This window comes from Rhinolophus hipposideros, assembly GCF_964194185.1.
Source record: "Rhinolophus hipposideros genome assembly, chromosome: 8".
Lineage (NCBI taxonomy): Eukaryota > Metazoa > Chordata > Mammalia > Chiroptera > Rhinolophidae > Rhinolophus > Rhinolophus hipposideros.
Genome location: NC_138054.1, coordinates 72968062 through 72983851, shown reverse-complemented (window position 1 = coordinate 72983851; position 15790 = coordinate 72968062). Strand labels below are relative to the sequence as shown.

At 48.5% G+C, this 15790-nt stretch overlaps 1 protein-coding gene across 6 annotated transcripts in view; it reads right to left on the bottom strand.

Moving 5' to 3' along the window:
* Positions 1–1431: 1431 nt before the first annotated feature.
* Positions 1432–15790, bottom strand: part of PHC2 (polyhomeotic homolog 2) — a 95622-nt gene continuing 81263 nt past the window's right edge. For all 6 annotated transcript variants that reach the window (XM_081057166.1, XM_081057168.1, XM_081057165.1 and 3 more), the window contains 6 exons: positions 11402–11604; positions 9566–9695; positions 8542–8656; positions 7448–7589; positions 6240–6516; positions 1432–2865 (listed from right to left, as the gene is read on the bottom strand). In XM_081057166.1, coding sequence (XP_080913292.1) covers positions 2711–2865; positions 6240–6516; positions 7448–7589; positions 8542–8656; positions 9566–9695; positions 11402–11604 — 1022 coding nt within the window. In that variant the 3' untranslated portion in view covers positions 1432–2710. The remainder of the gene's footprint in view (positions 2866–6239; positions 6517–7447; positions 7590–8541; positions 8657–9565; positions 9696–11401; positions 11605–15790) is intronic.

Genomic DNA, 15790 nt, shown 5'->3' with positions numbered 1-15790 from the left:
AAAAATATACATTTAAGGACGCACCCTTCAAACTTACGATAGGTGGGGCCTTTCACCCAAAGTAAAGAAATATTTGCTTAAGTAGTCCCCTCAAGTTCACCATGACTCCTTCTATGAGTAATTTTGGTTCCCTCCTTCTCCACCAGGCACACAAAAACAAACTTGGGTGGGGCCTGGCTGTCTTCCAGAAAGGGAAAATAGAGGTCCAGAGTGAAGACTGCCCTGAGCCGCCCAGGCCAGTGCACCCGCCCACATGGCTTGGAAGTGTGTGTGGGGGGGCTCCCCCTGGCACCTTCTGTTATGCACCCTCCCCAAGGTTCTTTATGCCCTCCCACTTCCCCCTCAGCTCAGGGTCCTGCGCTGGACCTGTTCTCCCAGCCATTCACTACCTCCTGGAACAACCAGACTGTCCAGTCCTGGCTCCACCCTCTGGGTGATCAACTACAAGCCGACCTCGGAGATCCTGCTGGTTCCATGCCAGACCAGCACAATAAAGCGAGTATCGCAATAAAGTGAGTCACATGCAATTTCTGGTTTCCCTGTGCATAGAAAAGTTATGTTTACACTGTGCTGTGGCCTATTAAGTGTGCAATAGCATTATACATACCTAACGTACAGACTTGTACCTTCATTTAAAAATACTTTATTGCTAAAAATGTTCACCATCAAGTTACCTTCCTCTTCCCTTCCCCTGGGAGATATGCAGGGAGACTTGAAGCTCCATGCGAGCAGGGCAGAGTGCCTTGTTCACCGCCAAGGCCTCGTTTCCAGCACAAAGCCTGGTTCACAGAGGCACGCGGTCAACACCAGCCGCCGTTGGCCGCACACACCTCCTCACCCAGCCAGCTCATGTCCCCCTCGTCTGCACTCCCACCTTCACACCCATGCCTTTGCCTCAGCGGCCTGGATCTGGAATGTCCTATCTCCTCTCCTCAAGGCTTAGAGGTCACTTCCTTGGGGAGTGGCTCTTCTCATAATTTGCTAGTACAGCATCCAAAACATGCTCAGAAAGTGCTGAGTAAACCAAAGCCATTCCAAGGACTATTCTGGACGCTAAGCAGCAACAAGAGGAGGTATCTGCTAGGGGTGCGGCAGTCTGGGTCCTGCCTCAGGTGTTTCCGATATTCCTGGCCCAATAGCATCATGGGAATGGGGGGTAGGCCTCAGAGCTGAAGGGGCTCTGGAGCCTCCCACTCCAAGGAACACCCTTGTGAAGAGCAGTGGTGGAGCCTGCTGCTCCTGTAAGGACAGACAGTGAGGGTGCCCCCCAATGTTCTAGCCTCAGCAGAGCGCGGAGGGTATGCAGTCTGCTTAAGGGGGAGATCCTTCTCCCAACCCAGGCACCACCCCCTCCTTACAGGTGAGATGTCGACATTCAGGATCTATGCCTGCAGAGACAGGCGTGCCCAGGAAAGACAAACAAAGAAGAAACAGATTTTACAGATTTATTTTTAAAAAAACAAAAACAAAAGGTTAAAAAAGTCCTTCATTTCCAACCCTGCCTGGGGGTGTAAGTGGGGAATAGAACCAGCTGAGAAAGGTGCCCACCTTCTTCCTGGGAGAGGCCCATTCTTCCCCGGGAACCTGCGCAGGACTGAGTCAGAGGCAGGCCCTCGCCCTACCTGCCCTGCCTCCTCCTCTGCAGCAGCTCAAGTGGCTGCTAGCAAGTGCGAGAGGCAACGTGTGGGAGTGGGAGGCCAAAGGCTGCCTTCCTCGTGTCAGTGGTCACTCCAGCTCTGTCCCCTCAGATGTTCTCTGGGCCCCCACCACTGGGGCTCCCAGGGTGGGTGGGGAGGACAGGAGGCGCAGCCTGACCCAGCCCACCCACTGGACTATGTGCTCAGCCCACTGGCAGCTTCCTTAATGCTATTTGTGACACAGCAGGGCAGTCAGGGGGACTTCACAGTGTGGGGAAGGGGCTTCAGAGACATTGTGACAAGTCTGGAAAGGAACATCTCCATCGCTTTCTGACCTTGCCTCTGCCCTTCTTTTCTGTTCCCCATCCTGAGGCTAAGTGGAGTCCAGGACAAAGCACTAAGTGGCTGTTTGCTACAAAACACCTGCAGATGCCAGAGGGTGGCTCTTGGCCTATCTGTCAGCCCAGGCTCCCACACAGTCATACAGTCACACACACAGCGTTAAGGCGTCTGCGCCAGCAGGCATGGCCAAACTGGGCCCAGCTGCTCTCTCTCCACCTGCAGAGGGTGAAGGGGGAAAACACCTGGCGGCTTCAGAAACAAGCTGAAAGGGAAAAGCTGGCAGCAGGGGAGTTAGCCGGCCTGGAGAAAGAAGTGGGAGGAAGGCAGGCAAGGGCTTTCCAGGCCTCGATCCAGGCCTGATGGCTGCCCTTGGAAATAACCCAACTCAGGTTGGGGAGCCCTGACCATATACCCCCTGGAAAATGGGGGACAGAGAGAGGGGAAGAGAGCAGGGCTAGAGTATTGGGACTTTGGAGGAAGCCAGTGCTATCAATATTTACAAGCATAAAGCCCCATCTTCTGTGCCACCTACCTCTCTGCCCCTCCCACAGGAAGAAAGGCCCCTGAGAGCCGTGGAGGAGGTGCCAACACCTCCTCACCAGCCACGCCCCATGGGGAGAGCCCCTGCCCTCCGACTGGCCCCATGTCGGGGCCCCTTAGGAATGTCTGTCTGGCTCTGCTCAGCTGGGAGGAGGCGTCCTGGGCCCGCATCCTGGCTACCCTGGCCAGCCCTAGGAGTCCTTGAGCATGCTGATGCGAGCATAGATCTTCAGGGCGGGCCCCAGCTTGATGTTCATAGCACTCATCAGATGGTCCTCCTTGAGCAGCAGCAGAGCTTGCCCGTCGATCTCCTGGGCACGGAATTCCTCTGCTATCTCCTGGCAGCCTGAGGGGGAGAGCACCAGACAGTATCAATCAGAGCTATCAGTGTTCACTCTTGGCAGTCACTGGACGTTAGACATATCATCTCATTGAATCCTCACAACCACACCTTTGGTGTTTTGTTTTTTTAAGGAGGGCACAGCTCACAGTGGCCCATGCGGGGATAGAACCGACAACCTGGGTGTTATAAGCATCGCGCTCTAACCGACTGAGCCAACCGGCCACCCCAGTGCTACTGTCCTCACTTTACAACCGGAGAGAGGCTAAGTGACTTGCCCAAGGTGGCCAGGTTCCAGGACGGCCCCCAAAGAGCCACACCCCCTTATTCGTGCACGTGCCTGTTCAGAGCCTCAGTGAACTAGCTGACGTGGGAGATCGCTAAGGCACGTGGTAGTGACAGTATGGGATTTCCGAGACTAGATCCTTAAGGGCACACCTTGCTCTCTTGGGTAATTTATTTTGGAGTAAGCCAGCTGCCATGTCATGAGGACACTCAAGCAGCTCTAAAGAGGCCAACGTGGAGAGGAACTAAGGCCTCTGGCCCGTAGCCAGCCTCCCATGCCATGTATGCGAGGCACCTCGGGAGTGCATTCCCAGCTCCTAACCTCCAGACAACTGCAGCTTCGGCTGACATCTTCACTGAGGCCTCGTAAGAGACCCCAAGCCAGTACTGCCCAGCTAAGCCACTCCACGTTCCTGACCCCACAGAACCCTGGAAATAATAATTCTTGTTTTAAGCCACCATGTTTTGGGGTAACTTGTTTCACAACAAAATACCTAATGTAGATTTTGGTACCTGGAAGAGGGGTGCTGCCATAACAAACCCTAAAAATGTGGGCGTGGCCCTGGAAGTGACAGTGGCCAGGTGCTGGAAGGACTTTGGGAGAGTGTCAGTGAACGTCGCATGTGTACTTTGACAGACTAAGTAGAAGTCTGATGGCCTTTGAGAAACTCCTGGGGAGCCTTAAAGGAAAGTGAGAAAACTGTTACCAGAAACTGGGAAGAAACAGATTCTTGCTATGAAATGGAAAACTCAGCAACCTGTTGCTGGTGGAAATACGCTAAGTTTAATGTATCTCATGAACTGAGTGATCTGGCTAATGAGAGATTTTTAGGCAGAATGTTGAAGGTGTTGCCTGGCTTCTTCTGCTCCTTACAGCGAAATGAGAGGAGTGAGATAAAGGAAAACTGTTAAACATCAAGGATTCGCTGGCTTTGAATAGCCCTAGCCTCTCCAGATGGCAAATGATGCTAAAATGAACAAATGGTTTATAGGCAAAAATCAAATCCAGAGCATGGTCAAGACGACGGCCTACAGATGACACTAAGGGTGTGACTTAAATGTTTTAAAATCTCAGAAAGATCTAAGGTGCTGCCTCAGAGAACTATTCAATTAAAAGGCTCTCTAAGGCTTTTCTGGACGTGCTTCATAGATTCTCTCCATTCAACAGCAGGGCTTCTATGACTATCAAGGACACTGTCCCTCCGCTTCAGAAGAAGCCCAATGCAGAGGAAGGCTTGTCTTGAAGACATTTTCAAGTATGGGTTTTGTCTAATGAGCCCCTATGAGATACATGGGGAAACCACAAAAATTTTAAGACAATTGTTGGCAGAAACACTGCTTGCTTGGACTGAAAGGATCAGAGATAATACAACGTAAAAAGAAGCTGGAAATAGGCTGAGGGAATGACTGAAAACTCAGGGCTGGCTTTCATGGGAACAGAAGACAGACACAGAGAGTGGAACTAAGAGTGAAAAAGAATCACTCCCGGGCTGTGAGCCCTAATCAAGGAAATGCTGACGTGTGTCCTGTTCGATTTCAGAACTGGTATGGATCAGTGACTCCTATCCTCTCAGTGGTTTTCCTGTTTGAATGGGTATGTCTACAACGGTTATCTTTTACTTATCCCACCGTATCTGGGGTTTGTGGAGGGGCATGGATAACCTAACTCTAGTTCTCTGGTCTTCAGACTGAGAAGAACTGTATTTGAGGAACTGGATCCAAGGAGGCTCAGTTGTGCCTGGATCTGAGTTAGATGACGAATCCTGCACTTCAAAGTGCTGCTGTACATGGGATAAGACTCAAGAGGAGCTTGGTAGGGGGTGAGAATATTTTTGTATGAGAGAGGAACATGAACCACCGGGGGCCAGTGGTGAACTATGCAGCCAGCCTCCACATAGCTCCCAATAATCCTTGCTTCCCTTTCATGCCTTCGTGAGTCCCCTCACACAATGAACTGAGTTGACCTGTGTGACCAATAAGATACTGTGGAAATGACAGTACTGCGTGTGACTTCTGAGCCTAGATCGTAAAGGGCACAGTGGCTCCCACCTTGCTCTCCTGGATCACCACCTGTGGCAAAAACTGGCTGCCATGTCATGAGAACACTCAAGCATGAGTGCTCTGAACAGGCCCATGCGGAGAACTGGGGCCTCTTGCCAACAGCCATACCCTACTTGAGTCATGTGAGTGGGAAGAGGATCCTATAGCCCCAATTAAGCCTTAAAATCACCTTAGCCTTGGCCGACATCTTAATTAGGACCTCATAAGAAACCCTGAGGCAGAACTGCCCAGCTAAGCCACTCCCGAATTCCTGAGTTACCCACAGTTAACTGTGTGATAACAAATCTGGGGGATGCAGCAATAGGTAATTAATATAATACACTGGGTTAATCGGCAGAGCCAGGATTTGAGCCCAGTTCTGACTCAGAAGCTCTTCCCACTATTCACCACTCGTTGATAACTGAGCTGGCCAGAGGCTGGGTGAAACTGGCCGGAAAAACAGTGGAGAAGCTTTGGAATCCCACTGAAAGTATCCATGAATGATGTGAGGTTTGTCTTTCAAGGTTCATTTCTAGATTCTAGCCCTCAAAACCACTTGCACTCCACCACACAGGGTCATGTGGGGTTCTCATCTGCGTCATGCGCTTTCACATCTTCACGCCTCTGCTCAGGCTGCTCCCCGAGGCACTCTCTCCATCTGGCGAGGGCCTACTTGTCCATTGTCATTCAGTTTAAATTTCTTTATTTTGATGTTCTCCTTGACAGATTTCCTACACTCCCATTTGACTCCCCTCCCAACCTGCTGCAGGAGACCCAGGGTTAATTACATTATCACCTCTGCGTTCCACACAAACCACTTACCATGCCAATAAATATATCAAATTATAGCTATAAAATATTATTTACAGTCTGTGTTCTGTGCTAGAATGTAAGCTCTTACAAGCAGAAACCTCATCTTATTCACCTCTGCAGCCCCGTTCCGGAAGCTGAGTCATTAACTGAGTTGCCTAATCTTTCCTGGTGTGGGAAGTGAGATCTCTCACTCCCTTATTCCTTCCTATTCCAGGCAGGCACAGAACTTCCCAGGGCCTCACCTGGCAGAGAGCGGATGAACTCGTACACATCTTCTACGTTCCATTTGGTGGGCTCACTTGGCAGGAAGTGGTGTCCCATGCCCACCAGGTCCCGCATGTGCATATCAGGGAGCTCTAGGTCCCGCTGGCCTTGTCGCCGGCGGGAGGTGGATGAGCTGGCTGAGATGGGTGACAGGGGTTCCTCATAGCTTGAGTTATCTGAACAACGGCTGGAGTCTTCCTGGCTGTGTGTTAGCTGCAATGCAGCAGTAACTGAAAGGGGTACAGTGCCTGTTGGCTGGGAGCAGAGAGAAACAGTTTTTTTCAGGATGGGGAATCAGTCATCTCTAGCACAGTGATGGGCGAAGGAAGGTATATTTTCCCTTATGTACTTGGCCTAGCACCACCTATCTGAGTTCCTAGAGCACAAAGCACCTTCTGTTGTCCCCTCTCTGACCCCAAGTAGAGTCAGTCCCTCTAGTTAGTATTGGAGCATATATCACACTTGAGTGTAATTATCTATTTGTCCATTGTTCCTTCTAGATGTGGGGTTTTAAACCAGAGTTCTATGGGTTTCAGGAGGTGGTCAATGAATCACCAGCAACAGTGTGTGAAATTTCCTGTGTGTGTACATTTTGGACATATGAGTAGAATCTTACCAGATTCTTAAAGAAGTGTACACCAAAACAATAACAAGAGGCAAAATTCGCATTAGGTTATGAAGCAGCACACAAGGCTGTGATTTTCTTTAGCGCAACTTAGAGCCTTAGCGCCTCACAGAATTCCTGGCATATAGCTAGTGCTAAAAAAATATTTGATGAATTAACACCCATGTTCCTGGCAGAGACCTTCCAGAACTTAGTGCTATAATGTTCAAGGAAGCAACACAGTGGGAAGGTAAAGGGCAAAGGCTGCCTTCTCACCTAGCCCTCCACATAATACAGGAAGTAGCCAGAAGAGCCAGGCAGGGGAGACCTCGTTTCCATGGCTCCAGAAGTCATGGATGGAGGCAAACTGGAAGGGGAGGGGTAATGTTGGGACAAGGTCTCTGAAAAGGGAAAGTTATCTCCTAAGCATCCAAAGGTCTAAATGAAGGACATGGGGAAGACTTGATATGACAGATTAGGAGAAATCTGATGTCAGCAACAGAAAAGGAATGTGGGTGTCCTGGGTGGTGGTAAGAAGGGGGCTTGTGAGGATGGAGCTTTAGGCTCCGCCAGCCTTCTCACCTGCTTCTTGGTATCCTTGGTGAGAGTGGGCAGACTGGCTTTGCTGGCCCGACGGCGGTTGTGGGTTGTGGCTCCTGCCTTCTGCAGCTTGCTCCGGTCCGAGTGGAAAAGGCCCACTCGCTTGGTGCATCCCACATTGTACCTGTCAGAGTCGGGGACAACGGAAGTGAGCGCAGCCAAGCTATCTGGCAAACTCGGAGTCTGTCTGCTGTAATCCTAAATCCCTCACTTGACGCAAGTCGGGTCACTGGGGGGAGCTCACCACTGACGTTCTACTACAGGGACTACCTGTGCGGACCAACTACTGTCCGTTGTCCTGCTGGAGAGAAGCCTGGCAGACCTCTGCAACGGTGCCCATTCCCTCCAGCACCAGCTGAGGGGGTGAGGGCCGAGGACAGCCCAACTCCATTTGGCCTGCAGAGCACCTGTGGTTGGGGGCCTAAAGATTTCTTCTCTTTTGGGGGCTAAGAGCTTCAAGGGCAGCCGTCTCTTCCGCCTTGGTACCAAGATCGCGTAGGGCGTTAAGAGTCAGATGAGTTTAAATCCCCAGTTCTATGCCTTCAGGCACAATTACTTATCCTTTGTGCCTCAGCTCCCGCAGTGTATGACGGGGACAATAGCAATACCTGCCTCAGAGGTATTTTGGAGATTTCATGACATAACGCACACCAACTGCCTAGCAAACTGCCTCACACATGGCAGACTCTCAGTCCATAACGCCGGTTTTCACTAGGACCATTCGCCAGCAAGCGGGCTGAAAGCTCATGAAGGCAACATGTGCACTAGTGCAGTGCTCTGGGCGAAGCTCCTGGAGGAGGGCTGGCCCTAGGGAGCTGGGCAGGAAAGTAGGACAGGTGCCAGTGGGACCCAGGGGGCCAGCCAAGCTAAAGCTCGTAGGGGTTCTTCGGTGAATCAGCGTCATGACACTGCTTCAGGAGGCCCAGGACATAGGGAGCGGGACCAGCCGCACAGAGGGCCTCTTGGGGCCTCTATCACTGAAGGGAGGTGGGACAGGAGCAGGATACCGGCTGCAATCCTGAGGAAGGGAAGGGAAGGAAAAGGGCTGGGCACCGGAGCAGGCTGAGGTCACTCACCTTTTTGCACAAGCCATGGAACAAAAGCGCTTTGAACGCTTGAACTTGTAGGCAAAGTCCACCCGGCCACAAAGCTCACACTTGAGTTTGAGGGGAGTACCCTCCTCTTTGGATTCTGAAAAGTATGGAAATTGGTAAGTGTGGAGAAGGAGCAATTCCCACAGGACTGCTGACAGCCCCACCGAGGGGCCTCCTGACTCCCTTCTGCCTCCTCCTCCTGTTCCCATAGCTGTGACCCGCAGCAGCAGTCTAGCTTGGCAATGCCACACCTCCTTCGTCAGTGGTTTTGGGAGGGCTGTTTCCCTCCCTGGAAAGTACCCACAGGTGTTTGGGGATGCTCCTGGGGCACTGATAGCGCTTCTTTGAAGCGCTATGAGCCTGAGGCAAACACAGGTGGGGAAGAATCAGCACCCCTCACGATCCTGGGAGAGAGCAGGAGGCCCAGAGGGAAGGAACACTCTGGGTGCTGTCACAACTGACCTGGAATTCCACCACCCTACCTCGATCTGTTAGTTAGCTGCTGACCTGGATAACAGAACCCAGGAGTTCTGTAACTTACGTAGGCCCCTCCCCCCCATTCAGTCAGTGGCTCATGTGGCAAGTGCAGTCCATGCCTGGCTGCCACTGTGCCTCAGAGCTGGCTCCAGTCGAGTGTAGGCTCCTGGGGCAGTGAGGGAAGGGCACAACCTGCCTGGCGCCACTCCTCCAGTCGTACAACTTGCCAATGACTCACAGAGGAAAAGGAACTCTTGGAATCCTGTGGCTGGCTGGAGCGGGGCTGGAGGAGAGGCAGGGGACAAACAGTTCCCCAAGGGCAGGGACTTCTCCTGTTAGTTTCCTAGCGGTAGGGGCTGAGAAGGCACTGGGGGAAATGTTTAGTAGGCTGACATGTTTACACACTCCCTGGCTCAGAGTTCCTTCACGGACACTACAAAAGGAAATTTGTAAGGCCTGCCTTGCCATCCTGGCTGACTTCCTGCCCGGCCAAATCAGGAGGCCTGAGCATTCTGGGCCTGAGGCCTACCTTGCAGATAGGGCTCCTCCATCTCCGAGTCAGTGGTGGTGGTATGATCCTGCTGTGGAAGTTTCTCAGGCAGGAACCCCTGTGCATACTTCTTCTTGAGATTCCCCACCAGCAGGGACGAGCGTCCCACCTAGAGGACAAGGTGACACAGAGGCCATGAGGATTAGGTGGGTGACGCCGCCTTGCAATCTAGCCTCATCAAAATTACATGTATAAAGCACCCAGGTCCAGATGCCAGCCCCTATACCATCATCCCAGGATGCCCTGCTCAAGGCCTACTTTGCTGTTTAGCTCATGAGGCAAGATGCCAGCAGATACCGAAGTACAGGGATGGCTTCAGTCCAGGACCAATAGACGGCTGAGGAGGTTAGGAAAATATCTACTCTCCCCAGTGTCTAAGGGGCAGAGATGGAGGCAGAGATCAGGTTTCCCACACTGCCAGCACAGGTGCCAGGACCCACTGCTCACAAGTCACCAAGCAGGAATACAGCTGAGGCTATGTGTGAGTTTATGTAGGAGACAGAGAGACTTAGCAACTACTTTTTGATTTCTGACTGTTCTCTGCCTTACTACTGCCCTACCCAAGCCATAGGTACAGAAAGCCGTGGAGAAGAACAGGAAAAAATGGACTCCAGGCTGCAGAGCAAATGCCCTCTGTGGTTGCCAGGACCCCACACTGGCTAATTTACTCTGCTGGTCCTCGCTTTGTTGCCTTTGTTCAGGCCGCCTGGTGGCCAGATCTCTAGAGCGATGCTGGGGAAGCTTTGGAATCTGCATCAACCCTGGGAGATCAGCTGGTTTCTGGTATCTCTCCAGGAGGCCAAGGGCAGGACCTGGCCGAATGAGGGAAGGGATGGGACAGGGCTGCAGCTACTTATAGCTAAGGTGGCTCCAGGTAGATTTCTTTGCCACAGGCCTTGAACAACCTCCAGAGGGAAAGAGGCCATTTTAGAAGGGCAGGTCACCCCTCTCAGTTAATCAAGCTTAGAGTCTTCTGCTGACTAGTCAAACCACTCGTGGATCCAAAGAATGGGCAAAAGGCAGATGGCATCCCACGAAGACAGGATGCCTCTAACAGCCAGATAATTTTATCACAAGAGGGGCGAGTGTGCACCTGGCTCAGGGCGCCTCCCACCCACAGAGCAGTGCCACCTGTCCTCAGCAAGCCACGACGAGCAGACTCAGCTCTGGCTTCTTTGTTCTAATAAGCCATTTTCTTGATTCTTTAATACTGCCCTTTGGTCTTATGCTTTAACTGGAGACACGTGGCTATACCCTTTCCGAAGTGTCCCTCGTTCTCATTCACTCCTTTTCAAGGAGGCTCTGTCCCCGGGAAAGAAGCTTCAGGCTACATCCCTCTTCTCTTCATTTCAGATATGTCCTGAGAATTTTCTTCTACATAGGTTCCTATTGTTCTCTAACCGGCCAAAGTTTTGCCATTCGGAGGTTCTGGCATTCAAAACTGAACAGGGCCTCATTTCCCAAAGTCCACCACCTTGCACCAAACACTCCAAGGTGAACTCCCTTCTAACCAGGGTGGTCACACATCACCAGGAGGTACTCAGCTGAGTCTGTATGTAGACACTTTTAACCAAGGGGTCTTGCCAATTATTCCTAATCACACCCCTTTCTGGACCTTAGGAAGATAATCCTAGAAAGAAAATGGCTCTGACATTCTTTTGGGGGTAAATTAGCAAGGAAAGAACAACTTTTTTTACATTTTTGGAAATTTTACATGGAAACGTAAAAATATTCTAATACACATCCAAAATATATTTAAGAAAAAAAAAAACAAAGAAAAGAAAGAAAAAAGAGGGGAAAAGAAGTAGTCCGTACCGGGAAAGGCTCCGCCCCCTCCTGGATCACAAACCCTTCGATAACATGCGTCAGGATTTGGGGTTTCACAATGGCCTGTGGTGGTTTATTCTCACCATTCTGGGGGGCAGTGCCGGTGATGCTGGAGGCAGAATTTCCGTTCCCTGAGGTCATGCCGGGGCTGCTGAGGTCGGTCAGTGCATGAACAATGCCCTGCCCTGTCTCTGTACAAGGGAGAGTAGGGAGACACAAGCCGGGGAGGTGAGAACCAGATCCAGGCCAGGAGAAGGCGAGCAGGGACTCAGCACATGCCTGGCGTTTTCCGCGAAGCCCAAAGACAATGTAAACCAAGCAGTCCCCTCCTTCAACGACCTATTAACAGCGGTGCAGTGTCAATGGACACACTGCCACGTGTGACTGCAATCAGTTGTGCAACCATGCAGCTAATCAGCTGGCAGCGTTCCTTAATTTCCCAACTGTGCAAAGAATAGTTCAACCAGGTTAAACAGACAAGAAGTCTGCCTCTGAAGAATTAAGGCTTCGGTCAATATTGAGATGGACAAATATGGTAACATTCAGTTCAAGGGAGAAAACGTATTCAAGGTAATATCTAAAACCAGGATGAAAAGATGAAGTAGGTAGAGGGCTTGGGGTGTAATGAGGTTTGGGGGAGGTTAACTTAAATGAAACTTCTGTGATGTTTCTTGGAAAAGGGTTTGATTTTAAGCGTCTTGTGATATGTCAAAGTACTGACCTCGAGCTAGCAATACAAATGGAATTTGAGGGCCAAACCCCAAGTAAACACAGTAACATATTAGGTTGGTGCAAAAGTAATTACAGTTTAAAAGGTTAAAAATAATTGCAAAAACCACAATTATTTTTGCACCCACCTAATAGATCTGACTATTCAGAGACTGGTTATTCACGGCCACTGCATTAATGTACACGTGTTCTGTTTTTCTACCAAGGAAGCTACTGGGCAGAGTTAAGGTTTTCTATGCTGTCACTGCTGGTCCTGTGCTCTCAATCAAGCTTTTTGTCCAGTTCTCAGCTCTATATCCAATCTGATGCTCAGCCAACCTTAGACTCCTTGCCTCCATCCCTCTCTTAAGTTCTTCTCGGTGCCCCACCTTCCTCTGAAAGACCTAACAGTGCTGACCAAGTATCTACACAGGACCACACCACAATGGGCCTCCACTTCAAACAGCTCCTCTCATGAGTTGTTTTAGAGGTGCAGGATTTCCTCAGCTCTCTTCTGTAACTCTCTCCCCACCCTCTCCTTCTCTACCACCACCAACTGCCCAGTGAGCTAAGCTGGCCTTGAATGCAGAACTTCCTAAAAAAAAAAAAAGGGAAAAAAAGCCATTTCTTTATTGCCAACAAACCTATGATTAAGTATAACCCAGTGTGTGTGTGTTAACATACTTTTAAAACAACTTCAGTAAATTTATTAGTTAAGTAATTTTTTCATAAAACTACATGAAGATGCTCTTATTTCATATTAAAGATCCAAAATCCCACCATGGAGGAAAAAAAGAAGAAAACAAACAAACAAACAAACAAACAAACCCAACTAGATCCCACCACGGAACAGGAATGCATAGTGTCTAATTATGAAGCATGGAGAAATCAAAATAAACTCATTTTAGGACAAGTTTATAACTGGTACATTTTTTTACCAGTTGCACTAATGCTCAACAAAGCACAATAAATCTTTTTTGATAAAAAAGAGTTTGCAATGACACATGCCTGCAGTACTCAGATCTTCATAATTCAACTATAATAAACTTCAGAGCTGAGCAGAAGTCATTCAAGAAGTGTGATTGATGAAATTCTTAAAAAATGTATTGTTTGTGACAATCATACCAGCAAGTTAAAAAAATTCCCGTAAGTTTTTACAGTCATTTGAAAAAAATTTTTTAACAGCTTTGGCTTTTCTGCAAAGATGAAAAATGTCCATCACCCTTATTGGAATTAGCCTTTATAAATTGTAAAGGTGTTTGGGAACTGAAAAACAACAACAACAAAAACCTTTCCTTAACCACCCACGAAAAACTAGGACTGAGTTGATTACATAATCAAGTTTCTCTGACTTTAAATGTTACATATTTAAGTCTGCATTGACATAATTGCATTTTCTCTGCTTTAAAAACTATTGTAAAAATTCAAAGACACAAGTACATATTTTATTTAAAATGAATAAATGTTAAAATGCAAAGTTTATTATGTAAGTTAAATTTTTTTTAAAAAGATGATAGCTATTTCCTTCTAATTAGAGCCCAGTAAAATATTCTCTGATTACAGATTACAGAATCAAAAGTATCAAGTCTGGTTCAACCTCTTACAATGCTTGAACCTGCTCTGTAACACCCACAACTCAATGATTTTCTGGCAGTTGTTTAAATACCTTTAGTAATAAAAGAACTCACTACCTCTGTAGTTTGTTCCCATCTTGGGCAGTTCAATCAAAAAGTTCCTCCCTATAATGAGGCAAAAATCTGTCTTCTGTTAATTTCTGCCCACTTATCCTGGCTCTGTTCCTTAAGACCACACAGAACAAGGCTAATCATATTTCCATAATGAGCAAAAACATGAGCTTAGACCTGCCTTAGAGACTGGTCTCTATTACTCAAGTGAATTAGAGGCAAGTCCTCATCTCTCTCCAAGCCTGTTTCACTTAGCTGTAGAATAAGGCCGATAATAATACTTTCCTTACAGAGTCACTTTGAGGACTAATTGAGATAATGATTAGCAGTGCAGTGCTACCACATTAGAAAATGCTCAAGAAATGCTCTTGATGTCATGAAGAATGTCACTAATGACCCCAGAATATCCTCTCTCCTCTAGGCCAAACTCTCTCTGCTTTTACTTATTTCTATATAAAAGGTTTCAAGTTCATCATCATCCTAGGTCTTCTTTGCCTGCATTTTTTTAAAGTCTACCCACTCAATGCTAACATAATAATCAAGTGTATTGATCTAAGAGATCAGCTTGGTAAGATTTTTGTTTTGTTTCTTTTAAACAGTCACACTTCTGATAGAGCACAGGTGCTTTTAGTTTATAATTCCTTTATGAATTAACCCATTCTTCCCTGAATTCTGGGATCACTCCCACCTCAAGTTTTTCTCACTGATATTCCTCACAAATAGCCTCTGATCCCGTCTCCTTTTATGGGATCTCTCTATCCTTGCTGACTCCTCTCCTTCCCCTTCCATCCCTTCCTTCCCGTGTCTCAGATCTGTGTCTATTAACACACATGGCGAGCAGGATAACTCTTAAGGCCAGATTCTTTCCTCATGCCAAATACAGTAGTGAACAGATATATTCACCAGCTCATACACCAGAGAGCCAACACACGGATAAACCCTTTCACCATAACATCAGAAACTATCACTCTCATTGCAAGTCTGGGGCAGGTTACAGGAGAGACAAAATCCAAGGGACAGAAGGGAGATTATTTTATGAATATACCAAGGTTCTAGCTATTGTGCTTTGCATTCATCTTGTAGGCAAATACCTCATCATCTGCTTTAGTAACAGAGGAGTTTGGGCTATTTCTGGAATGACCAAATACAATCTCACCCCTTGCCAGGCTCAGCACACTGCGATTAATTTAATCTGTTTCCCAGCTCTCCCAGACTGCTTTTCGGCTTGCTTGGGGGAAAGCAGCTTAATAGGGGAACTTGCAGAAACCTGCCCCGCTGACCCTGAGGCCAGATAATAGACAGAGACAAAGCAATACTCTATCTTTGGAATCCTTCCTTACTCAATTCTCTTGACCAATCCTAGGCTGTAAGGGATGCCAGGAATTCCCAGGGGTCTCGAACATCTTTTTATAGAGTTAGGCACCTAAATCTGAAAGGTGACGGCCAGGACACCATGAGTTCGAGAGGCTGGCAGGAGGGCAGTAAAGTTAAACTTCAGTGGTGTTGGGGAAAGGTAGAATCTAGCCTTTAATTGAAGCTGACCACAAAGGCCCAAATATTCAGATCAGAATGAACAAAACATAAGTTCTGGGGGAGTTGTTACATAAGGTATGTCTCAACCTGTAGGTTGCTTCTCAATTCTGGTCTCATTAATAGGCTCTGATAGAAATAGCCCTTATAGGGGGCCAGGATGAAAAAGGACCAGCCAGGGGCCTTGTCTGTGAAATGATCTGCTTTGAGGTTGGCCCCCTCTGCTAGGAAGAGAGGGTTTCATTAGGCAGGGGCCTATGTCTCAGTCATCTCTGTATTTTCAGGGGCTAACCCAACATCCAGTGTACGACAGATACTTAGTATCTGCTCAGCTGGAATGTATGGAACCCACGGTCTCTGTGGATGTAGGGTACTGGTCTCCCTAGTCTCAAAACAAGCAACTTGCCATCTGCTGGGATTTGTAAGTTACTTGCTGAGGCTATGATTTGAGAGC